This window comes from Elephas maximus, chromosome 8 (genome assembly GCF_024166365.1).
Source record: "Elephas maximus indicus isolate mEleMax1 chromosome 8, mEleMax1 primary haplotype, whole genome shotgun sequence".
In the NCBI taxonomy this organism is placed as follows: domain Eukaryota; kingdom Metazoa; phylum Chordata; class Mammalia; order Proboscidea; family Elephantidae; genus Elephas; species Elephas maximus.
This window is the reverse complement of record NC_064826.1, coordinates 78,819,079-78,844,992: the sequence shown is the minus strand read 5'-3', so window position 1 is coordinate 78,844,992 and position 25,914 is coordinate 78,819,079. Positions and strand designations below refer to the sequence as shown.

The window sequence follows — 25,914 nt, the reverse complement described above, 5'->3', positions numbered from 1 at the left end:
GGCAAAAAGCATTATTAGAGAAAAAAAGAATTATTCTAAAATAGCATCTCAATTCATCAAAAATTATAACAATTTAAATTTATAGGTAACTAATAAGTCTCAGGAAACCCTGGTGGTGTAGTGGTTAAGAGCTACTATGCCTGCTAACCAAAAGGTCGGCAGTTTGAATCCACCAGGTGCTCCTTGAAAACCCTATGGGGAATTTCTACTCTGTCCTATAGGGTTGCTATGAGTCGGAATCAACAGCAATGGGTTTGGTTTTTTTTTTTAATTAAGCCTCAAGATACAGAGAAATATAAAAGACAGTGCTCTAAGGAGAAACAGACACACCAACAATCATTGTGGATGTTTTAAAATATTTCTCTCAGTTGTGGATAGAATTCACAAACAAAAATCAGTAAGCAAATTTTTGGAAAAAATAAATTAAGATCAAAATTGGAAAATAATTTTAGCTAAATAATAACAAAAATGCACACAAAACTTAAGGGATTCTGCTAAATCAATATTCAAAGAAAAAACTTATAGCTTTAAATATTAATAAATAATAAACTAAGACTCTATCTGTGAACTTTAGAGACTGAAGAGCAAAATAAATTCAAAAAACGGATGAAAGGAAATAATAAAAATAAGCTTAAAGTCAATAAAGTTAACAACAGAATGGATCAATGATTTCAAACACCAGTTTTTTTTGGGAAAAGGCTGATAAAATTAACAGACTTCTGGCAAAATTGATCAAAAATGAAAAGAACAGTCACAAAAATCTAATACCAGAAGTGAAAAAAGTGTACTAAAGTACTAAAGACGCTACAAATTATTAAATATGTATATAATAGGGTATTATGAAAAGCCTCAAACCAATAAGTTTAAAAATGGAAAATTTCATCAGATTAAAATTAACAAAATAAAACTTAAAAATACTGACAAAAAAAGTAGAAAACCTGAATATAACTATTAACCTATAACCTGAATACAATTTGTAACCATTAGAGAAATTGAACAAGTAATCAAAAATCTTCTGGCCCAGCTGGTCCACCTAACATCATATCTTATAAAACTCTCGCATGGGATAAAGAAAAATACTCTCCACTTATACTCAGCTAGCATCATTTTGCTTTCTAGACGTGACAAGAAAAGACAGGAAATGAAAACTACAGCCCAAACCCTCATAAAGATAGATGCAAAAAACTTAAACAAAATATTAACAAGTGTAATCAAGTAATATACAAAAAAGGTTGTATATCATGATCAAGTTGGGTTTATCCCATAAATGTAAAGTCCATTTCACGTTAGAAAATCAATCAATGTAATTTACCATGTTAAGAGGTTAAAATGAAAAATTGTACTACAATCTCAATAGATCCATAAAAACCATTTGATGTAATTAAACTCCCATGCTTGATTTTAAAAACGGAAACTTTAGCAAACTAATAATGGAAAAAAAGTCTTTATTGTGATAGACTATTTCCTAATAAATTACAATAAACATCATACATATGGTAAAATATTGAAAGTTTTCTCTTTTGAGATTAGGGATAAGGCAATGATACCCCCTTATCCCATTTCTAATCAACCTGATATTGGAGGTCTTAGTCAGCACCACAAGGCAAGAGCAGATAAATGAATTTTTAGAATTAATAAGCTTTTAGAAGATCAAGTAAGTTCCTGTGTAATAGAAAACACAATGTTCCGTAGAAACCCTTCAAATCACACATAAGTACACAGGAATTTAACTAAGAAAATACATACAAGATTTCCTCAGAAAAATTATAAAAACATTCAAAAAAGTAATTAAATGGAGAATATGCTATGTTTATGGATTGGAAGACTCAATGTTATAAAGGTATCAATTTTCCCTAAATTTATTCATAGATTTAATGCAATTCCAATCAAAGTCCTAATAAAAATTTTTGTGGAACTTGAAAGCTGACTCAAAATTTTACATGGAACTACAAAGGGACAAGAATAGTCAAGATTCCTTTAAGAAGAACAATGTAGAAATTTTAGGGTTCTACTCATTCTAATACTTATTTCATCTGTGTGCTGAGCAAATAATCTGAGAAACTGGAGTATATGAAGGAAAATGCAGCATCAGGATTGGAGGAAGATTCATTAACAACCTTCGATAGGCAAATGACACAACCTTGCAGAAAGTCAAGAAGACTTGAAGCACTTACTGATGAAGATCAAAGACTATAGTCTTCAGTATGGATTGCACCTCAACATAAGGAAAACAAAAATCCTCACAACTGGACCAATAAGTGACATCATGATAAATGGAGAAAGACTGAAGTTGTTAAGGGTTTCATTTTATTTGGATTCACAATAAACACCCATGGGAGCAGTGGTCGGGAAATCCAATGATGTGTTGCACTGGGCAAATCTACTACAAAAGACCTCTTTAAAGTGTTTTAAAGCAAAGATGTCACTTTGAGGACTAAGGAGCACCTGACCCAAGCCATGGTATTTTCAGTCGCCTCACATGCATGTGAAAGCTGGACAATGAATAAAGGAGATGGAAGAAGGATTGATGCATTTGAATTATAGTGCTGGTGAAGAATATTGAATGTACCATGGACTGCTAGAAAAACAAACAAAACTGTCTTGGAAGAAGGACAGCCAGAATGCTTCTCAGAAGGGAGGATGACAAGACTTTGTCTCATGTACTCCGGACATGTTGTCAGGAAGGACCAGTTCCTGGAGAAGGACATCATGCTTCACAAAGTAGAAAAAAAAAGTAGAGGGCCAGCAAAAAAGATAAAGATCCTCAATGAGATAGAATGACATAGTGGCTGCAACAACGGGCTCAAGCGTAACAGTGATTGTGAGGAAGGCACAGGGCTGGGCAGTGTTTCGTTCTGACATACATGGGGTAGCTGTGAATTGGAACCTATTCTACAGCACACAACAATAACAACTCATTCTAAAACATATTTGAATAAAGAAATGTTTGTTTTGTTTTGCTGATAAATAAAAATGCAATGGTTTCCTCCCAGAAGGCAACAGCAAATCAGACTAACAAATATTTACCGTGTACAATGCTGAGTATCATCAAGGACATCCGAGTGGATTTAAGAGTATGACAGAGGCTCTTTCTCAATATCAAATGTTCTAAGAGACTCAAGAGAGTGGGGCGTATGGCATAACAAATAGGAGAGCCTCTTAGTTTTCATTCAACTCTTAGTGGCCTAGTAGGTAGAAACTGGTTTTTAGATGTTCATCAAATGTCTGATGGGTTTTTAAGAAACCAACAGTAGCAGAAGTTCACATACTACATGTATTTGTCAAAATGTTTCTGGAACATAAGTATTTTAAGTTAACATGTGTATGTGTATGATTCTTAAAGGATTATGTAATCTTCAAAAATAATATTCATATGGAGAATAGAATATGAAGAGAAAAGAGCTAGAAACAAATCAACTAAACTTTTTATTTTCCTAAATAGTAAAATGAATGTTAATATAAGTCATTGCCTGTCAAAAGTGTGATCACTGGAACAACAGCATCAGAATCACCTGGAGTCTTATTAAAAAAAAAAAAAAAAATCCTCGGGTTTAACCCAGACCTAGTTTCAAGCGAAGCTTTCACACTACGGTTGACTAGAAAGAAAGACCTAGCAATCTACTTCCGAAAATCAGCCAGTGAAAACCCCATGGATCACAACAGTTAGAATCAGCAACCAATCATGGGGATGATGCAGGATGGGACAGCGTTTTGTACCATTGCACAAGGGATCGCTATGCGTCCAGGGACAACTCTAGGGCAGCTAACAACAACAAGTGATCAGAAAATCTACAAGGTGGACTCAGAAATCTGCTCTAATAAGCCCTCCTGGTGATCCCGATGCCACCAACGTTTGAGAACCACTGAACCATTCAGAAACACATTGCACTCAGTTTTTACATCTATGAATGGTGCTTAATGTTCATTAAGAAGATTGAATACATGGTCACTACTAAAGAGAAAAAAATAAATCTTTAAAAGACATTTGAATTGTAAAAATACACCTTGCATTTTGTCAAAATGTAACATAACAAAATATAGGAACTTAAAATTTCCTAATTTTATGAACTATCCATTATCAAAAACTTCTTCAAAATACTTAGAAATATTTCACATAAATATTAGGGTGGTATTTCCTTATTTGAATTTACTAGTTATGGAACCTCTCTGTATATTGATTTGTCTCTCATGACAAGAGTATAATTAATATTCAGCCCATGTAACCTCATTTTTATCCCAAGATTATTTCATATTAACAAGATTTTTTAAGTTCACTGGACAATTTTTTTTAAATTCCGAAGTGTGTTTCAGAAAAATACTCTGGTGTCTAACATAAAACTCAGAATGAAAGCCACGTTTCTAAATCACATAATTTTTACTTTTTCTTCTCTTTGTTTCACACAGCTTTATTTCCCTAGTCACTGTCTCCATATGCATTGTATAAAATGACAGATTTCCAACTAAAATCTCAGTAAACACACGCAGTAGTCAACTTTAATTGTAAACAATCACAAAACAAACTTGAAAGTATTTCTACCAATATGTAGCTCTGAGGGAAATTGTTTTCTCAAACTATTGTAGATGATTATTGGGAACAAAATAAATGAAGTAAGGTAATGTTGCAATAATGATCTGAAACCATGAGTCAAATGGGTATGATTAAAGGCACAAAAACAAAAACAAAAACCCTTCCTAATAAACAAGCAGATAACTGCTGGAAAGAAAAATATGTTCCGTGTTTGAAATTAACTGCCAAACGTTTTCAACCTACACAAAACTGTCATAAAGGACATCTAAATCTGTTCTTGTTTATAACATGTGTTGTGACAAGATTTGACAGTTTATCAAAGAACTATAATTGCCACCTAAACATCTAGCATTTTGTCAACTGCAAGTATGTTTAGTGAAAGCATTTATTTCACTTTAAATACAACAACCATTTTTCTCCACTTTCTGAAAGAACTGACTGCATTTCTTTTCTCCTTGGCTGATCAAAGCTGCATCAGGACTCTGAATTATTTACGTTGGAATTGTGAAGGGTAAAAGAATAATCAGTAAAGCAAGAAACTATTACCAAGATAATACTCATATATTCTGGGTATTGACTCAAAAGACCTTCAAAATACAACAATTCTTACAAATCTGTGCAGCTGACATTTAAATATGCTTGCCTTGGGAAGGAATAAGATATGGCATTTTCTCCATACTGGAACTTTCATTTCCAAAGTAATTTATTAAATATGATGTCTTAAATAGAAAAAATACTATTGTTCAGTAGGCATATTTCCTACCTGTAGCTTATGTCAGAAGCAGTTAATGATAAGACATGTGCCTCTCTCGGCCTACGGAAACCAAAGTAAATAGGAGCTGACTAAATTCCCTTGCAATGGATCCATGCACAGAAATGTCAAAGTAACAAAGATATTTCCATTACACTCCTAATGGTTCATTTCTTTCTGGAAATAGTTTTTAAAGCAAAAGCATTCTGCGGTCTCAGGTTTGGGCTTTTGTTCGTTGTAGTTGTTTGGTAAAAGAGTAAATAATTTATGCAAAAATTTCTGCACTATCGTAAGTTGCAGTTGAGTCAATTTCAACTCATAGTGACCCCATGTGCCAGAGCACAACTGCTCCGTAGGGCTCTTAAGGCTGTGACCTTTCGGAAGCAGAGCACCAGATCTGTCTTCAGAGGTGCCTCTGGGTGAGTTCGAACAGTCAACCTTTCTGCTAGTAGCCGAGTGCTTAATATTTTACACCACCCAGAGACTCCTACATCATCTGGTAAACATCATTCTGATAAACTGCAAAAAGAAAAGAAAAGGCCTAAAAGTGATGTTAAAAAAAAAAACTCTATTCGAAAATTCAGTAATCCCACATTCTAATCCTTGCTCTGACTCTAATTAGCTCTTAGATCACAGGTAAATTGCTTCATTTCTCTGGGCCTCAGTTACCTGTCAGGGAATTGGGGTGTTAAAAGGGTAATCCGTAAGGCCACTTCCCATTTTTAACATTTGATTCTAGACAAATCCCTGGAACTATGAGGTATAGCAACAGCCAGAGCTTAGAACAAAAATAGCAGCAAGACAAAAATTTCTACTTAATACCACAAGACAATGCACCCCATTATGGATTTTTAATGTTTACATTAGCATTCAGTCCTATTTAGGTAATATTAAGTCTATTTAAAATCTGTTTTGTTTTTCTTTAAAAACTGAAAAATGTGTGACACACTGAGAACACTAAAACAAAAACCACTTTAATTGATGCTCCAAGTAATTTAGTGCTTCTACACTAAGCCCCAGGATTTTCCTTAGAAATCACTGTATGTAGTCTGGCTGGGGGTGAGAACTACATGGTATGGGTGGGTCTGTTGATTTTCTGAGATGGGAGAGCATGAATGAAGGGCTGTGGACAGAAGTGAGCCAGCAAGCACTGTCAACCATGGTGAGTCAAGAACTGAGGAGAAAAGCGTGTTAGTGTCAGGGAGAGAGGTGATTGGATCAGCAGCAGGAAATTTTGGTGTAGCCTTTTGGATAAAAAAAAAAAAAAATTAGCTGCTTATATGGCTTTTTAACAAGAGGTCATTCAATATATAAAAACGCTTTTCATAGCAAAGTAATGTGTTTCACAGACACCGATGAACCTTACCCATCTCACTTCCCTGCCCTGTTCTTCACCCCATACCTGAGTGTATCCTATTCGTGAGCCCAACCCATCCCTGATGCCATTGGGGAGGCTCAGAAGTGGGTAGAGGAAATACGTTCAACAAATTATTTTATAATTTCAAAATATGAAAATATGATGATTTTCTTTTTAGGCTAAATCAAAATATCCCAGTATCCAAATGTCAGACACACCATTATTAGCAAAATAAGAATGTATGATCGGTATCTGATGGCTTCATTCGGTCTGTTCAGCGCTGAAATTCTTGGTATGCATGCTCCCTTCCACTTCCTGCCCAACTACTCCAACTCCCCCAACTCACTGTGGAAGCTATGAACGTAAAATTTTCTGATAAATACTTAATCACCAAATACATTTTATTAGAGTTTTCTTAATTATAAAAGTAATGAAAGTTTAAATTTACTACGTAAATTGGTGGTAGTAAAATGTGACAGTCCTCCTTCCTCCCTAAGTCCCACCAACCTGCTACCCTCCTCGTAAGAATGTGATCCTTTGAGTCTTACATAATTTTAAATACATAAGAGTCATATTACATATATTTTTGTGAATGACTTTTTACCTTAAGAAAAATCCATGTGATTACACACAAACCATTGTCTATAATGGCTGCCTGTATATGTACAATAAATCATTAGATACTTTATCTATCGATGGACATTTGTTGATGTCCAGGTTTTGCTTTATAAACATTCTAGAATGAGTACTATTTGTCATTCACTGCTTTATACCCCATAAGCAGTACAACAGCTGACCCACAGGAGGCGCTTAGGAAACATTTATTGAATGAATGAGGAACCCCAGCAACAATCACTCTTAGCAATATAATTTTTGGAGTGTTTGACAATATTTCTCTTGAATAGATTCCTAAAACATGGGGAAGTTGCTCACCCTCCCTGATCCTGTTTCCTCTTTGGCAAAATGGGGATAATAACAATCCCTACTTTATTGGGTTGTACTTGAGGCTTCTGTGAGATCATTTATAAAAGCACCTGATACAGGGCCCAACATGTACGGACTCAAATGATATTCCTTAACCTCAACTGTTGTCTGTGAACTGAGTCCATGTCAAATTGAACAAAACTGGATTGGGTTGAATTGAATCATCTTAGTCGCACCGTCTCTTGTCCACATATCCTTGTTTTTCATCTCCACTACGATGTAGCTGGTACCAGGGTTGCTTCATGGAGGGTTTTGCAAATATCCCAGATTGACTGATCAAGGGCATCCCAGCACCTCAGTCCACACCTATGAAAAGGGGAGCGATGGTGAGCTTCTCTCATGCTGCCAAAAAATGAACCGAGGCCAGGAAAGTAATGTGTCCTCCCCCCGGTCACGCGGCATGTTAGTGGGTGAGTAAGGAGCTAAGCCCTGGCCTCCTGCTGGGCTCGAAAGCCCAGGGACATCTTCCTGGAGGCCTCATGCCTCAGTTTTCTCATCTGTAAAAGGAGATAATAATAGAAGGGACCCCATGGGACTGTTAAAAGGATTAAATGAGTTGCTACTTACGGAGAGCCAGGCCTGCTCGTGGTGAACATCCCAGAGTATGGGGTTCGAGGTAGACCTGACTCTGCCACCTCACCTCCCTCTCCCCACAAAGTTAACGCTCCCCAGGAATTGGTGTTGATCATTCTCATGCATTTTTTAGATAATTTTTTTTGTATAGATTCCTAGAAGCAAATATAATCAGTCAAAGGCTATATGCAAAATTTGCCTTCCAAAATCTACACTTTCTACTATATTCGAGTTGAAGAAGTTATCTAATAATTTTGTTCACTTGATATGAAAATAATTAGCATTTTCTTGATTACTAGTATTTTTTCATATGTTTACTGATGACTTGATTTTTTTTTTCTGTAATGGCTTATTTATATCATTTTTGAATTTTTTTTATTTGATTGTCTTTTTCTCACTCAACTGAAGGAACTTTGTCTAAAATATATTTCCAAACATTTTCTCTAGCCTGTAACTTTCCTTTTAAATTCGTGTGGTTTTTGCCTTGTAGAAGCTGTATGTTTTATAGATAATACATAAGTAATATACGATACTATATATAATACAAATTTACAAGATACAAACCCATACATAAATACAAATTTGCTATGGCAGCCCTGGGAAACTAATACAGGTGAAAGAAAAGTTACATGAATCGAAGAAAGACTTGATTCTCTAGGTTAAAAGTGTCAAATGGGCGCCAAGCAGGAGTTTCAAAAGCAGCCCAGTGGCAGTTTACAGGCTCGCGCAGCCCTGGAACGTCATTTGGAGAAGTCACAACGCAAAGCCGTTAGTATTAAATCTGCTAGGACTTTGATTCCAGTCTCGGCATCAGCAGTGATTGCTGAGCAGAGTGCTTACCGCGAAGTTGGCCAAGATGCCAAATATCAAAATCTTTAGTGGCAGCTCGCACCAGGACTTATCCCAGAAAATTGCCGACCGCCTGGGCCTGGAGCTAGGCAAGGTGGTGACTAAGAAATTCAGCAACCAGGAGACCTGCGTGGAAATTGGCGAGAGTGTGCGCGGAGAGGATGTCTACATTGTTCAGAGTGGCTGTGGTGAAATCAACGACAATCTAATGGAGCTTTTGATTATGATCAATGCCTGCAAGATTGCTTCATCCAGCCGGGTTACAGCAGTTATCCCATGCTTCCCTTATGCCCGGCAGGATAAAAAGGATAAGAGTCGGGCCCCAATCTCTGCCAAGCTTGTTGCAAATATGCTGTCTATAGCAGGCGCGGATCATATCATCACCATGGACTTACATGCTTCTCAAATTCAGGGATTTTTTGACATCCCAGTGGATAATTTGTATGCAGAGCCAGCTGTCCTGAAGTGGATAAAGGAGAATATCTCTGAGTGGAGGAACTGCACTGTTGTCTCACCCGATGCTGGTGGAGCTAAGAGGGTGACCTCCATTGCGGACTGGTTGAACGTGGACTTCGCCTTGATTCACAAAGAACGGAAGAAAGCCAACGAAGTGGACCGCATGGTGCTGGTAGGTGATGTGAAAGATCGGGTGGCTATCCTTGTAGACGACATGGCTGATACTTGTGGTACAATCTGCCATGCAGCTGACAAACTTCTCTCGGCTGGAGCCACAAGAGTTTATGCGATCTTGACTCACGGAATCTTTTCTGGCCCAGCCATTTGTCGCATCAACAGTGCATGCTTTGAAGCAGTAGTAGTCACCAATACCATACCTCAGGAAGATAAGATGAAGCATTGCTCCAAAATACAGGTGATTGACATCTCCATGATCCTTGCAGAAGCCATCAGGAGAACTCACAATGGGGAATCTGTTTCCTACCTGTTCAGCCACGTCCCTTTATAAAAGAATGACTTCTGAGTTATTATATTTTATTTTAAAATAAAAATAAAGCCAACCTTGCGCTTTGTTTTCCCTTGGTATTTGGTGACAATTTCAACAGAAGACCCAACTTGCTCCATGTAGCTTTCTACATGCCACATCAGGTATATTAGAGTTTATCTTAAATTGGAGAAAGACAGATTGAGATTAATTGCTGGGATGTTCTACGTGTGTTGACTCATTCTGGCTTCTTTGGTGATTCTGTGAGTTTTGCAGCTTCAATGATATAGCTCAACTGCTGCAAAATGTCAGGCTTTTGAGGGTTTTGCGTAGAAAGATGCTTGAATGTGATTGAGGAAGCTTAGGCTACACTGAATGTGAACACTTCAGGGTTTTCTTTCTTCGTAAGAACTAGCGACAAAGCCAGTCCAATTTTCCTGCCTCCCCCCCCCCCCCCGCCCCATGAATCACAAGTACTCCAAGGTCTATGCTAAATTACATCAAGAGACTAGGCAATCCCAAACCTGGATCTGGTTGCTGAGCCACTCATAAGGCAGGAGCAGGCAGCTTTCAGCTTGAGCAGCCATTGGGTGGGATCATGATGGGAGGCAGCACAGTACAGCAAATGCTTCTTGGGAGGAAGAAGACTAATCCTTCATCTATTTGGAAAACATGTATCTTACATTCTCCTTTGTACCTGTTCTTTTTGATTTGATACTACCTTAAGCCATCTTAAAGGGTTTCCTGGACAAATATTCTCTTGAGCCCAAATCATCAGTATACCATAATCTTCCAGAACTCAAACTTGTTTCCTGCTATGTAGTGTCTAAAATTCACATTAGATGATTTTGCTTTATCTTACTCTTCCCTAGTCTACTACCGCCACAGTAATAGATTTTAGGGTATGACGCCTTTGGGTTAATTTAAATACTTACCATTTTCCTTCCTTGAATCTGTTTGGCCTCTCACATGACCTGCCATTTCTGTTAAAAAGACTTATGTCATTGTCTCTGTAGAGGAAACCAATAAACTGTAGATGTGTGGGGAAAAAATCCACACTTAGACATATCTATGAAATTTCTGAGCTTCAAGAATATAGAGAAAAGCCCTAAAAGTCTCTAAAAGGCGAAATAAAAACAGAATAGCTTTAAAGAAACAACATTCAGATTGCAATCAAACTTCTCATTTAAACATCTGGGCAATCAGCAAAGTGGAACACTTCTGTGCAGTTCTAAGGGAATATTATTTGAACCTGTATTTCTGGCCCCACCAAAATTAGCCTTCCAATTTAAGGGCAAAATTAAGACATTTTTGTATATTAAAGTACCCAGAAACTACCACTATGAATGCTTTCTGAAAGTGTTACTTGAAGATACTGAAAAGAAAAAATAAATGCAACCAAGAGGAACACATGGAATAAAAGACATAATGGTGAGCAAAGAAATAAATGGAACTGAGTTAGAAATATAATGTTTCATGAAGTGATTATAAAGATTTTGGCAAATTTTCATGTATAACTCACGTAAAAATTGAGCCACAAAATAAAACAATTTTTTTTTTAAAAAATCTGAAAATAAAATTCCAAATGAGGTCCACAGAACATGGAATGTTGACAGGGTTGGGCAGAGGGTAGTATATGTATACTAAGGATCTTGTCTAGTTTGGGAGGGAGATTATTGATACCAATTAATTATTCACACTATAGTAGAACCTGAGTTTAAACATGTTTTCTAAAACTAAAGGGCAACCAAGATAAGAAAAGAATTATATAAATTCCATACTTCTAGACAGAAAAGAAGGGCATAATCAAAAGTAAACAAAGTCAACTATAAATAGAATATAAATAAGAAAGAAACCATAGCAAACAGAAAGTACCAAATATATGTTATCACAAAGTCAATATGTTAAATTAGATTAAGTTAGATTATCAGAGGAGGTAGCAAACATTTGAATATAAAGGGATGGAGGAAAATATAACAGGTAAATACTAATAGCGACAAACTAAGAGTGATACTTTCAGTCAAAGTAAAAATATACTTTGCTGATTAAACCCACCAATAAGTTATAATCATTATGAATTTTCATGCACCTAACAATTTGGCATTGAAATATAAAAAGAAAATCCAAAACTATATGAGTTGGAATCAACTCGATGGCAACAGGTATGCATATGAGATTATCAGAAGAAATGGGGGAACTGTTAACATTCTCTCACAAATCGAATGATCAGGAAAAGTAGTATTACTAGATAAAATAACTTCATTATCGTACTTAACTACATTTAAAAATTAATCAGACAAATCACATTTTTTCAAGCATGCATGAAACATAGTGACAGTATCACAGATTATAAAAACTCATGATAATTTTTTAAAAAGGAATTCATATGCACCAATGTAGTAGTAGCTTTACTGCAGTCATTTTGACAATACTGTGAAAAAATAAAACTCAGTAAAATAAGACTAGAACAAAACTTTCTTAATCTGGTAAAGGAAATCTACTAGAAACCTGAAAAGACATACTTTAAAAATCAGAAAAATTTCTAAGCCAGTGGAATAGGACAAGAAAAAAAAAAAGACGAGGTATCAGTACTGGAAAGAAAAAGGCAAAATTATCATTATTTGGAGACACTATGATTGTCAATCAAAAAAATCCAACAATCAAAATAAACATTATTATAATTCATAAGAGAGTTTAGTAAATGACCACATATAAATTAGTAACTAAAATAAGGTACTAAATTTAGTACAAAATTGTATACTTTGCTGTTTTCAACTTGTTAGCCAATTCTTCCAGGTAATGGTGATACTTATGACATACTTTTTAATGTCAGTTTTCACTTATTAATATCTAGCTTCCTGATGATCTTAACCTTCTGCTTTCTTGATTATATCCTAGAAAGTATCTTGAACTTCTTCAAAGCTTCTACTTTAAGACTTATTAGAATACTCTTTCTTTGTTTATACAAAGCATATACGACATTATTATTTTCACACATTTAATCAGTTTTAATGGGACAAAATTATTCTCCATAATTCCAAAAAAATGAGAGAGAATTCACAGCATAGCAAACAACATATGACACAGAACATATTGGCCATAAACTCATTGCCATCGAGTCCATTCCAACTCAAAGCAACCCTATAGGACAGAGTAGAACTGCCCCATAGGGTTCCCAAAGCACTAAATCTTTCTACATCTTTCTCCAGTGGAGCGGTTGATGAGTTCAAACCACTGACCTTTAAGATCTTGCTTAGAAATCTCCTCAGCCAGATATCCAAGTTCATTGCTAACAGGTTCTACGTTCCACCAAGCATTTGAACATAATTCAGACAAGTTCTTTGTCACTGCATGAAAAGCATTGCCCTTCCTCCATTGTCCAAACACGTGTTCATTATTTTCTTTTAAACCCTCACCAGAATCACATTTAACATCCACATTTCTAGCAACTTTCTTTTGCTGGCACCATATGTACTCACTAAGATGTTCAGGACTTTCTCTATAGCTCTCCTTACTTCCTTCTGAGCTCTCACCAGAATTGCCTTTGATTGTCCATGATTTATGAGTCAGAATCGACTCGAAGGCAAAAGGCTTGTTTGATTGTTTGTTTTTGTCCATAAGTCTACCAACAGACTCTTCAAGGCAATCTAAGCTTTTACTATTAGACAACTTAAAACTCTTCCAACCTATACCCAGTACCCAATTCCAAAGCTGTTTCCACATTTTAGGTACCTTAAAGCAGCACTCCACTCTGCTGGTACCACAAGTGGATGACTTTAACAAACAGAAGTTTATTCTCTCAGAGCCTAGTAGGCTAGAAGTACTAACTCAGGGTGTCACTTCTAGGGAAATACTTTCTATCTCTGTCAGCTCTGGGGGAAGGTTCTGGTCTCTTCAAGCTTCTGTTTCCTGGTTCCTTGGAGATCTCCATGTAGCTTGGCATCTTCTTTGTAGCTTGTGTTTAATCTCTTTTATATCTCAGATGCACTCTACTCTAATTCTGTCTCATTAACATAACAAAGAAAACCTATTCTCAAATGGGATTATAACCACAAGCACAGAGGTTAGGATCCATAACACATATTTTGGGGGAACACAAGTCACTCCATAACAATCTTCTAAAGACTATTACAAAATTGATAACCATGTTCCTTTCAAAGTGACCTCTCCACTTGATTTTCTATGGCACTGTAGCACAGACGAGCCCTGGTGGCATAGCAGTTAAGAGCTCAGCTGCTAACCAAAAGGTTAGCAATTCATATCTACCAGCTGCTCCTTGGAATGCCTATGGGGCAGCTCTACTCTGTCCTATAAGGTCACTATGAGTTGGAGCCAACTCGAAGGCACCTAACAACACAACAACATAATACAGAGGCTTTCATCCCAACTCTTGGCTCTTCTCAAACCTCCTACCCACCATCCCATTGATACAGCCCATCCTCAACCACTGTGAGCAAATCCTAAGATTTAAGGTCTCTGCTCTTCTTATCACATTAGCTCTTGCTTACTCTAATATCCTCCTATAAGAATTCTGTTTATGCTTCTGCCCGTCATATTTTCCTAAAATATTACATTCATGCTCTGAATCCCATAATCAAAATTATCCATGTTTTTTAGTTCTTTACAAAAAAATCTACTATTCATTTTGCTGCATGGCCATCAAAATATGACCAGCTACTTCAAGTATAAACTTTTCACTCTGTTCTTACTGATGTATTCAGTGCTCTGACCTGAGCACACTTAAAAATCCTGCCTTCATTTCTTTACACACATTCACCTAACCTCCAATACCCTCTTTGACATCCTCCATTTAACAGAATCTTACTTTTCTTTGAGGCCCATTTATTTTACAAACATCTCAATACCTGAGCTCTCTCTCACCTGTACTTCTATTATCTGCATCATTCTTTGCAACATTGCCTTCTATTGTGAGATTTGTTCGCATAGTCCTAAGGACTGGGGCTATTTCATATATTCTTTGTGTCTTCAAGATATCTTATACAATGTTCAATATATACTAAGCTGTCAGTCATTATCCTTTTTTTTTTTTAATTGATATAAGCCTTACTTAATTGCCATGAGTCTGATTGAAGGCAACTGAAAACAACAATGATGGGTAACCTAGCATTAGATAAGTAGATGTCTTAAATACCAATCTAAAAATTTTTCCTTTATTTTAAAAATGCAGTGAGAAGCCCGTGTAGTTTTTCAGTTGATTTTCGATACATGACTGATGCAATAAAAGGAGTACTTTCAGGGGAGAGTGCAGTAGCATTGTGCACAATGAACTAGAGTGGAAAGAGCCTGCCACTGAGAGATCAAATGTGTCTAGGTGAGTTCCATTTTGAGAAATTAGGTCTAAACAATATATATTTTTTAAAGATTTATAGTAAACAAAGAAGCCTACATTTTCCCAATCCCTAATGCACACAAGGGATGTTTACCGGAATTCAGTCTGTATGAATTTCCAAATGTAACACTGACAGTATCTCTTATCAGATGACATGATTAATGATGTTTTCTTCAGAGTAGCTTCAGTTAGTGTTTATTAAGATGCTTCCCAAATCCTAATGCTGTTTCAAAGATACAGGCAGATGATTATACTTATGAGCACCCTGCAAGAGTCAGAAAAGATAAGGCAGTGAGTGAATGGTTTTAAATAATACATTTTGAGCAGATGTAATTATTATGTGACTAAAAACCAAAACCCACTATTGTTGAGTTGATTCTGACTCATAGTGACCTTATTGGACAAAGTAGAATTGCCCCATAGGGTTTCCAGGGCTATAAATCTTTTCAGAAGCAGACTGCCACATCTTTCTCCCAAGGAGTGGCTGGTGGGCTGGTGGGTTTGAACCACCGGCTTTCTGGTTAGTAGCCGAGTGCTTTAACCACTGGGCTATCAGGGCTGCTTTTATGCAACTAGTGACTGACTGTTTTTTCTCTGTTTTTATACTCTTCATCCTGTTTCTTTTCTAAAAAAAAAAAAAAAAAAAAAACTTTTTTTTTTAATCCTGGTTTCCTTTGTTTTGGCTAGCAGCAGAAATGACTTTCATCTCATTTCCCTAATCCTTCCTTGAGTGGTAAAGCTCTTAACCAAAGAAGACAAATAGTAAGCAAGGAGGAAGAAGAAAAGCACATTTTTAAGTCTGTGAGGCAGACACTACTCACTGTCTATCCAACAACCAGAGACCACTGAATGTTGTGAAAGGGAGGCTTCCTTCCCTAGCTCTAAGCAATGAGATTGCCAGTCATTGCATAACATTTGCAATAACTTTGCCAGTCATTGGCCTTGGTTGGACGTATGAGTCAGTGCTGGTCAAAGATACCTAAGATGAAGACTGTCATGTGGCTTCTGGACAGGCTTTTGCTTTTCTTATCAAAGATTCAGATACAGTTGTCCCTTCCCTCTTTTTTGGTTAGAGGGAGTCATCTGGAGCTAGAGCTGTGGAGTCATCTTGCAACAATGAGGTGACAAATATAAGGAAGAAAAGCTAATATGCTGAAGACGATAGCACAGAAATACAAGAAGAGATTATCCACTAGCAGCACTGGCGAGCAGCTGAACCCACAAGCCCTACCACCACATTGTTCAGTACATGAGAAAACTCACACACAAACCCATTTATTTAAGCCTCTGTTAGACAAACTTTCTGTTACTGGCAGTCAAATACTACCCTAACAAATACAGCGTACAAGATGAATAACCTAGCCTTGAAACCACACAATTGGATAGAATTTTTATAAACCTTGCGTTTACCTTTCCAAACAGTTCTTTCAATGAAAAGGTATGTTATGACTAACCCTTTCTGCAAGAGCCTTTAAAATATCATCAAGGAGAACCTGGGTTCTAATTATCTCTCTTTCTCAAACTAGCTGTTTTACTTTGATAAACCCATTTAACCTCTCTGGTTGTTTCTAACAGTCCTTTCCCAGCTTGAGTATCCTATGATTTTGTAAGTCTGTGTACCCTCAAACCACTTCTAACCCAATGTACTTACTAGGAATCTAAATCTAAATTATTGTACAGATATACTTTGTTAGATACGGTAAAGCTAAGAGCTATTAATATGGAAATAGTGCATGACATTTAGGTATAAATATTAACATGGTATTAAGGTATTAACATCTGTAAATAATCAGAACCTGGAACGTGCATCAGCAAATGAAGGTCCCAGAAGCTTGACTCCATCCGTGTCATTAAGATCAACCCCACTTTGAGGTGGCAGCTTTTCTCCAGTCATATTTTGAGGCCCTTCCTACCTGAGGGGCTCATCTTCTGGGACTATATCAGACAATGTTCTGCTGCTATTCATAAGGTTTTCACTGGCTAATTCTTTTCAGAAGTAGGCCACCAGGTCCTTCTTCCTAGTCTGTCTTAGTCTGGAAGCTTAGGTGAAACCTGTCTGCCATGGGTGACCCTGCTGGTATTTGAATACTGGAGGCACAGCTTCCAGCATCACAGCAACACACAAGCCCTCACAGTACAACAAATTGACAGATGCATGGGAGAAGGTGGTTATAATAAGGACTTGATAAAAAGTAAAATTAAAATCTCCCAGCTCTACGCAGCCTTGGGATGATAGCTTTAAAATCTTGGAAGAATATCTTCAAGAAAGTTCTTTGCTATACTATACTGGGAGAGTGGTTTTTAGCTATATTCAGAGAAAACCTTGAAAATCATAGTTCACTTCAAGGAACACCAGAAAGTATTAACATATTAAGTTGAAAATAAATATATAATTTTGTAGTAAAGTCAATACCATCTTATTTTGGACACTAGTAAACAGTGGAGCCCTGGTAGCTCAGTGGTTAAGAGTTCATCTGCTAACCAAAAGGTCAGCAGTTCGAATACACCAGCTGCTCCTTGGAAACTCTAGGGGGCAGCTTTACTCTGTCCTATAAGGTTGTTAGGAGTCGGAATCAACTCGATGGCAATAGGTTTGGTTTTTGGTTTTTTACAGCAAACAGTGGTGGATATAAAGCTTTTTAAAAAATTAAAGGAAAAAGCTTAAAACTGAAAGATTTTTTTTCCATTTAATTAATTTTTTCCCTGCAAATTAAGTTAAGTTTTAGCAATATAGCACCATAGTTCATTTTTCTAAAACCCTAAGAGAAACATTAGTCTGGGAAGTGCTTCTTATCAGAGACTTGGTCTATACTCTGAACTGACTTGTATAAAACAGGCTAAAGAAAAATGACCGAAGACTTGGAATTTATTTGAGCAGACTCACTCTTTTCCTTTGTTTATCTTCCTCTCCTTGCTACCTCTCTCTTAATTCTCCTCTTGATCTCAGGAATGCAATGTTCATGCTCTCTGGACCCCCTTCAACCACATCCCTCTCAAGTATGCCCTGAAAGGAATTCACTCAACAAATATTTACTAAGCATCTACCATGTTCTAGGAAACACTGGTGGCGGAGTGGTTAAGTGCTACAGCTGCTAACCAAAGGGTCAGCAGTTCAAATCAGCCAGGTACTCCTTGGAAACTCTATGGGGCAGTTCTACTCTGTCCTATAGGGTCACTATGAGTCGGAATCATCTCGATGGCACTGGATTTGGTTTTTGGTTTTTTGACCGTATTCTAGGAGTCCCTGGGTGGTGCAAACAGTGAATGCACTTGGCTGCTAACCAAAAGGCTGGCGGGCTGAGTTCACCCAGAGACACCTCAGAAGACAGGCCTGGCGATCTACTTCCAAAAAAAATCAACCGGTGAAAACTCCAGAGAGCACACACATGAGGTCACCATGAGTTGACAATGACTGATTTTTACCATGTGCTAGGAACTACTGTAAGAAATGAATATACAGTGTTGAGCAAGACAGTAGATCTGGAACTTACATTCTAGCTATAGGGGAAAGATAAACAAATACGTACAATAATTTCAGATCATAGTAAGCACTATAAAAATACAAAGGCCTGATGATGAGTTAAAAAACAACTGTAGATGCTGACTTTAGTTAGGATGGTCCAGAAAGACCTCTCTGAGGCAGTGTCATTTGAGCTGAGACTTACCAAGAAGGAATCAGCCCTGTGAGGGTCTCAGGGAAGAACATGCCATGCAGGGGTACAGCACAGGCAAAGGCTCTGACATGAGGATATGCACATGTTAACGCAACAACAACAACAACAACAAAACGACAAGTGTGGCTGGAGTAGAGTGAGGAAGATGAAAAGCAGCATGAGAGTAAGTCAGAGAGTTAGGCAGAATCAGATGAGGTGATATGGTAGGTAAGCTATCACATGCTCCAAACTTCTCTGATCATCAATCTGTCATCGTCAAATTGATTTGTTCTTTGCCCCTTTCCTTTAAGTTCTCAGGTCTCTACTAGGAAGATTGTCTTCAATTATTACTGATTAGAAAATGTTTGTCTTTCACAGGGGCTTTCTGAATACAATAGCGATTCAAATATTCCCAAATTTGCCACATGATAAAGTTCTTGGCTTTCTCACCTTGACCTAACCAATCTTCAGATAAGCTGCCCAGGAAACAGTATTTTAAAACAATTAGCTTAGAAGATTCTTATGATCAGGCAAGCTTGGGAACACTAATCCCTAACAGTAAGATAATGGTGACAATTTTGAGTTAGGATGACAGTTTGGAGCTGTAGCATTCCAAATCACATGCTACTAATATTTGTGGCAGTCCTGGTTGATGCATAGCATATGAGCTGGCTCTTTTCTCTCCCGTGACCATGGTCTTCATTACTAGTGAGTCTCAGGACTCCCTGCTAATCCAAAGGGCCACTAACAGTTAATAAGACCTGGCATAAGAGATGAGAACTATAAGTTTTTAAGGGCTATCCCCAAATCAGGAGAACTTTTCAGGTGATTTTTATTTTAAGCAATATTGAATTAAAAAAAAAAAACCATTGCCATGGAGTTGATTCCAAGTCATAGTGACCTTATAAGACAGAGTACTGCTCCATAGGGTTTCCAAGGCTGTAATCTTCAAGAAAGCAGACTGCCATATCTTTCTCCTGCTGAGCAGCTGATGGGTTCTAAACGTAGATCTTTTGATTTGCAGTCAAGTGCTTTAACCACTGTGCCACGAGGGCTCCTTTAATATTGAAATATTACATAGAAAAATGTATTTTGAGGTTGATCCATAGGGTTCTGTACTGACTCATTCATGTATATTGATAAAGACTTCAAAACTGTAGTGTCTGAAAAAAATTTTTTTGACTATTTTATAAAAATTGATGTATAAAGACTTTTTTTGTGTGTATGTGTGCATTTCCACTATATTTTATTTCTTGTCTTGTTGGAAATAAAGCAAATCAGATTTTTTTTTTTTTACTTGTGCTTTAGATGAAGGTTTGCAGAACAAACTAGCTTCCCATGAAACAGTACACATATTGTTTTATGACATTGGTTAACAACCCCACAACATGTCAACACTCTCCCCTTCTCAAGCTTGGGTTCCTATTACCAGCTTTCCTGTCCCCTCCTGCCTTCTAATCCTTACCCCTGAGCTGGTGTGCCCATTTAGTCTTGTTTTGTTTTATGGGCCTGTGTAATCTTTGGCGTGACTTTATTATTGAGCTGAAAGGGTGTCCGGGGGCCATAGTGTCAGGAGTGACTTTATTATTGAGCTGAAAGGGTGTCCGGGGGCCATACTGTCAGGGTTCCTCCAGTCTCTGCCAGGCCAGTAAGTCTGGTCTGTTTTAGTGAGTTAGAATTTTGTTCTACATTTTTCTCCAGCTCTCTCTGGGACCCTCTATTGTGATCTCTATCAGAACTGTCAGTATAAAGACATATTTTTGAAGTGTGGTGCAGTGAAAACAAAAATGAGCTTTAGAATTAGGTAGACCTTAATGGTAATCCTGACTATGTTACTTATCAGCTATATTACCAAGCAGTTAATATATGCCTTTGAACCTCCGATACCTCATCTCCATAATGGAGACAAAATACCTCACAGGATTGCTATGATTTAATAAGAACATGTGTGAAGCAGCTAGAACAGTTTTGATCACATGGTGTGTGCTCAATAAAGCCTAGATATTCTCCTCTCTTTACTTGAAATGTAAATTCTCCTCTATTAATAGACTTGCTTATAAGACATTTTCCTGTGGTCTTCTACTAGGTGACAGAATTTGGATAGCAGAGTGTGGAAATTTTAAGAAATACTCTAAAATATTATTTATTCTAAGTTTTTACTCAAGCAAAATCTTCAATTAATCTTTTTTTTTTTTTAATGTATATGGGTATATGCCCTACATTTGTAAGGAAATCCCTTCAACTTCATGGAACCCCCAAAGTCATTTAGTATAATCTATTAAAATCCTGCAGACATATGATTAGAAATTAAGCTCGGATTGGTACCTGACTTACAAAGAGCAACTTACCCTGGAGTTAATAAAGAATTGTCTAAAAACTATGCTTTCTACTTCTTAGTAAAGAATATGACTGTGAGTTATGTGCAATCCTCACTTATTGAAGAAATACAAACATCGCCTTACCCACAGTAAGGCAGGATAGTTAAGCTAACCTAGTATACATATATATATAAAGTCTCCCCCCACAAAAAAAGTTTTCTAAGTAATTCTCAATCAGAAGTCTAAACGAAACAGAATAGTCCAATTCCTGATCATAATAGTTATTCAAAATTTTACTGTAGTTGAATATAAATATCTCTCATGTTTCCCCAACTTCTCTTTTCTCTGCCCCAGGGATGTATACATCTTCAAAACATATATCAGTAGCCTAAAATATCAGAAAGGCTTAAATTACAGGCTCTTACTACCTATATTATTGCTTGAATTCTAAGACTCAACCCCTGTGTTACGTATCACACCCCTACGTCCCCATCTACTCTCAAAGGGTCTACTTGTTTCTAAGACCGAAAAACCAAAAACCCATTGCCATCGAGTCGATTCCAACTCATAGTGATCCCATAGGACAGAGTAGAATTGCCCCCTAGGGTTTTCAAGCAGCCCTTCGTGGACCCAAACTGCCGACTTTTTGGTTAGCAGATATAACTTTTAACCACTACACCACCAGGGTTTCTAAGACAGTCCTAAAGAAAACAAGACAAAAAGCTTCAAATCTGCTATCTGGTATAAACATGTGGAAACCCAGTCACTGTGGGTAACTACTGCTTTGCTGTGATTAGCTAATCATTGAATCATTTCTTCTTTACTGCCAATTTAGTCTAGCTATTATGGATTGAATTGTGTCCCACAAAAAGATATGTTGAAATGTTAACTCCTATACCTCTAGGGTCTAGGGTCGCTATGAGTCGGAATCAACTCTACGGAGCGGGTATACCTGTGAATGTGATCCTGTTTGGAAGTAGGGTTTTCCTTTGTTATGTTAATGAGGTCATACTGGAGTAAGGTGGGCCCTAATCCTAATCCTTCTGGGGTGTATTTTATAAAAAGAAGCACAGACACAGAGAGACTGAGAGACTCACACACAGATGAAGATACCAGTATGAGTACTTTCTGAAGTTAATGAGGGTTTGTAACTTCTCTCATGCTATTCACCGTCCTGAGGTGACAAGGAAAGAACCTCTTGTGGAAAAAGGCCTAGCTGCTTTTATTAGACCAATGAAAGAGGGTTCCAGGAAGACAGTCATATTCTTCAGTCTTTGGAGACAACCAACCCAATTTTGCAGGCCCTGGAAGTTTCTTGAGAAAAGAATTTAGTTTCTCACAGTAGTAACCATTTCCATATAACCAACAGAAACAGAAGATGAGGGGCTGTGGCCAGGAATGGGGGGGCTCAGAGGGAGAGCGAGGATTGGTAAGCTACTGAGAGCCTAGTGGAGAGCGCAGTTCAACTGAAAATATCTCCTTTCTTCCACTTGGGCAAACAGATGATAATCCACCTATAGTAGTTTTAGAAAAGTTAAAGTAAGAAACTATTTAAAAATTACTTGGCCAAAAAGTAAGTAAACCGATACAACTAAAAGATTACAAAAATAAATGGATATTAGAGTGATCTCCACAAAATAAGTTTGGACAACTTTGATATATTTAAATGAGTAAAAACAAAATGTTAATTTATGGACATAATTCAATAGGCTAATTAGTCATGCAATACAGTGTTGCCCTTCTACAGTTTATTTCCATCAGCAGAATTAATCACAGCAGAGCAGATGTAGTAGGGACAATCCAAGGTTAAAACAAATGATACAAAATAATGAACTTGAGTACAAGATGATAACCTGAAGAAAGTCATGATTTATTATTCTGCCAAAGTCTTCTGTGGATTGTGCAGCCACTTTATGCAAGCCCGTCTCCCTTTTAACCAGATATCTCTGATTGTGGTGATCTTTTACTTTGCATTAATTTTATCTGCCTTTTGAAGGTAATGTAACTGTGATAAGAGCCAATTAGTTTTGCACCACCGAGAAGCACAATGAAATGTGACTTAAGAAAACAAAGATAAAATTAACTGCCTAAATGAGACTACCGGGCAATCTCATCTTTGCTGTTTTCTTAGAGGGCTAGAGAGCCATACGTTCAGCATCATAAACTGAAGGACAACTATACAGATATTCAAGTTGATTCAAAGTCTTGCTGAGATGAACACAATTCTTCCAGAACAGCATTATCCAGTAATTTAAGGCTAACTTTCTATAAGACACAAGATCTATATCTAAAGATTACATTATAGAAAGTATGACATGATACCACAGTTGGGAATCAACTTCCTTTTAAGCTTTATGTTTGGGGGTTTGATTTTGAATAAAATTAGCAAGAAAGCCTTTGGTTGAACATCACCTGGCTTTATTATATCATTGTCGCTGCTTCCCTCTTGCTTCAGTAAGAAAATTTCAGTGTTTTAACTGGAGAGGTGTAGCAAAAAGTAAAAACTTTTGGAGGGGTTAAACTTTTTAAATGCCTTTTGTGTTTTTTAAATTTATGCTTCTGGTGAAAATAATATGCAACTAATGGTTAAATAACATAAATTTGTTATGCTGTCCTAAATCCCATTTATTTGTACCAAGGATCATACCAGACAGGCAATTTCTACCTTTTTTCCCATTAAAAATAACAAAAAATTTAATCTCAAAAAGGGATATTTTTTGAAGTTTAGAAAAATTGGTAATGAAAGTCAAAAAAAACAAAAAAAGTGGAGAGCTGGCACCAAAAACTGGAGATAATAATAATAATAAAAAGATTGAAATATTTGACTTCATTAAAAAAAAAATTGCATGTCAAAGTAATAATTAAAGACAAGCGGCAATCTTGAAAATATGTACAACATATAGGACAAAAGATTATAGCTTTAGTATATAAAGGAAACAAATAAAAAAAGATGATTACCTCAGAGAAAAATGAGCAATGAACAACTATGAATAATTCACAGAAGAAGAAGAAATAAACTTGCATGTGGAAGATGGAATTCAACCTCTCTAGTAACGCAAAAAAAAATTAAAATTAAACAGATGCCATTTTTTACTTACCAAATAGAAAAAAATAATAATTAAAATAATTAAAAACACAATATTATCTCAATACTCATGTATTGCTTGCAGGAGTATAAATTGATGACTGCTTTTCAAGGGCAAATTGGGAAAGTTCCAACTTTTTAATCCAATAATTCCAGTAATGGTAATTTGTCCTAAGTAAGTAACCAGATTTGTGCTCAAAGATTTTGTTAAAAAGCTGTTCTTGGTAGTATTGTACAAATAGTGAAAAACTAACAAGAATCTTAACATGCATCCACTGAAAAAAATACTCATTAAATAAATTATAGGTCATTCATTCAGTGACACTCTGTAACCATAAAAGTCTTGGTTCCCAAACTTGCTTGCACTTTAGAATGACGTAGAGATCTTTTAAAAATTCTAAAGTCCAGGTTACACTCCACACCAATTAAATCACAATTTCTGAGAATAAAAAGAAATCATTATTCTTTAAGCTCCCCAGATGTAATGTGCAAAGTTGTTTGGAACTATTGTATTAAAGTAATATAGAAAAAATGCTTTTGTCATAAAAAGATGTTCACAATATACTACTTTGTTCGTTTGTTTTAAATCAAGGTACGAAACAATATTCAGGACATGGAAGTATTGTACAGAAACTGTGTTCTGTCTGCAACTTTTACTGAAGCGACAGTCCCAAACTTGGAGGCAACCTGCTTCACCCTGGATCAAAAATGAGCACTTGATTCATGGGCAGCCAGTCTCTGAGCTGGTCAAAAGATCAGGGTAGATTGGCACCAAAAATCTCTGACCCAGCAGAAATAAGCTAGGTCAATCAGCCAGAACCTTGCCCTAAGGCAATTGGAACTGTGAAATACTGAGGAAATTAGACAGTACAAATGAAGCTGAAGGGATATACAAAGAAATATATACGTGGCAGAGAAGGGACATTGAGAAAATTAAAGTTATAAGAGGAAACATAAAGCTTGAGTAAGCAAAAGCTGTGAACTGGTAGGGTTGGTGAAGAAGCAGCTGGTAGGAGAAGTGATTTAAGGAAAAGAACAAGAAAGTAGCTCAGTGGCATTAGTGAAGCTCCACGGACATTGTTCTGAATCTTCCATGGATTCAGGGACACACCTGGGCCCAGCCTCCATGACGTCCAGTAGAATTTCAAAGAGAATTTTCAAGGCAAGTGGTATGGGTGTTGAGGAGAGACTTGGGCCACTTTCTAGGATGAGCAGAAGCTCAAGTCTCCAAAGACCAAGAGGGAAAATACTAAAGGTAGAAGTCAAGGAAGCAGACATTGGTACAAAACATGAAAAGCAAATTAATATGGTGAAGCCGCTAGAATTCAGGATCTGGGAAACATAGATTAATTTCCTAGCAGGGGAGTTGTTGACAAAGGTGCTCCCTTACCAAATTTAGTGTTAGGGCTCTCTGTATCTGGCATTCAAACGTCATCCTTCTTACTAAGAAATGCATTTCTGATAAAAATCTTACTGTTAATATTTAATAATTTATTTTAAACATAATTTATTTAGGTTATCTTGAT

At 36.7% G+C, this 25,914-nt stretch overlaps 1 protein-coding gene across 1 annotated transcript; it reads left to right on the top strand.

The window, feature by feature from the left end:
* The first annotated feature begins 9,049 nt into the window (after window positions 1-9,049).
* PRPS1L1 (phosphoribosyl pyrophosphate synthetase 1 like 1) lies at window positions 9,050-10,006 on the top strand. The gene has a single exon (XM_049893273.1). The coding sequence runs from the start codon at window positions 9,050-9,052 to the stop codon at window positions 10,004-10,006; it is 957 nt and encodes a 318-aa protein (XP_049749230.1).
* Window positions 10,007-25,914: the final 15,908 nt, after the last annotated feature.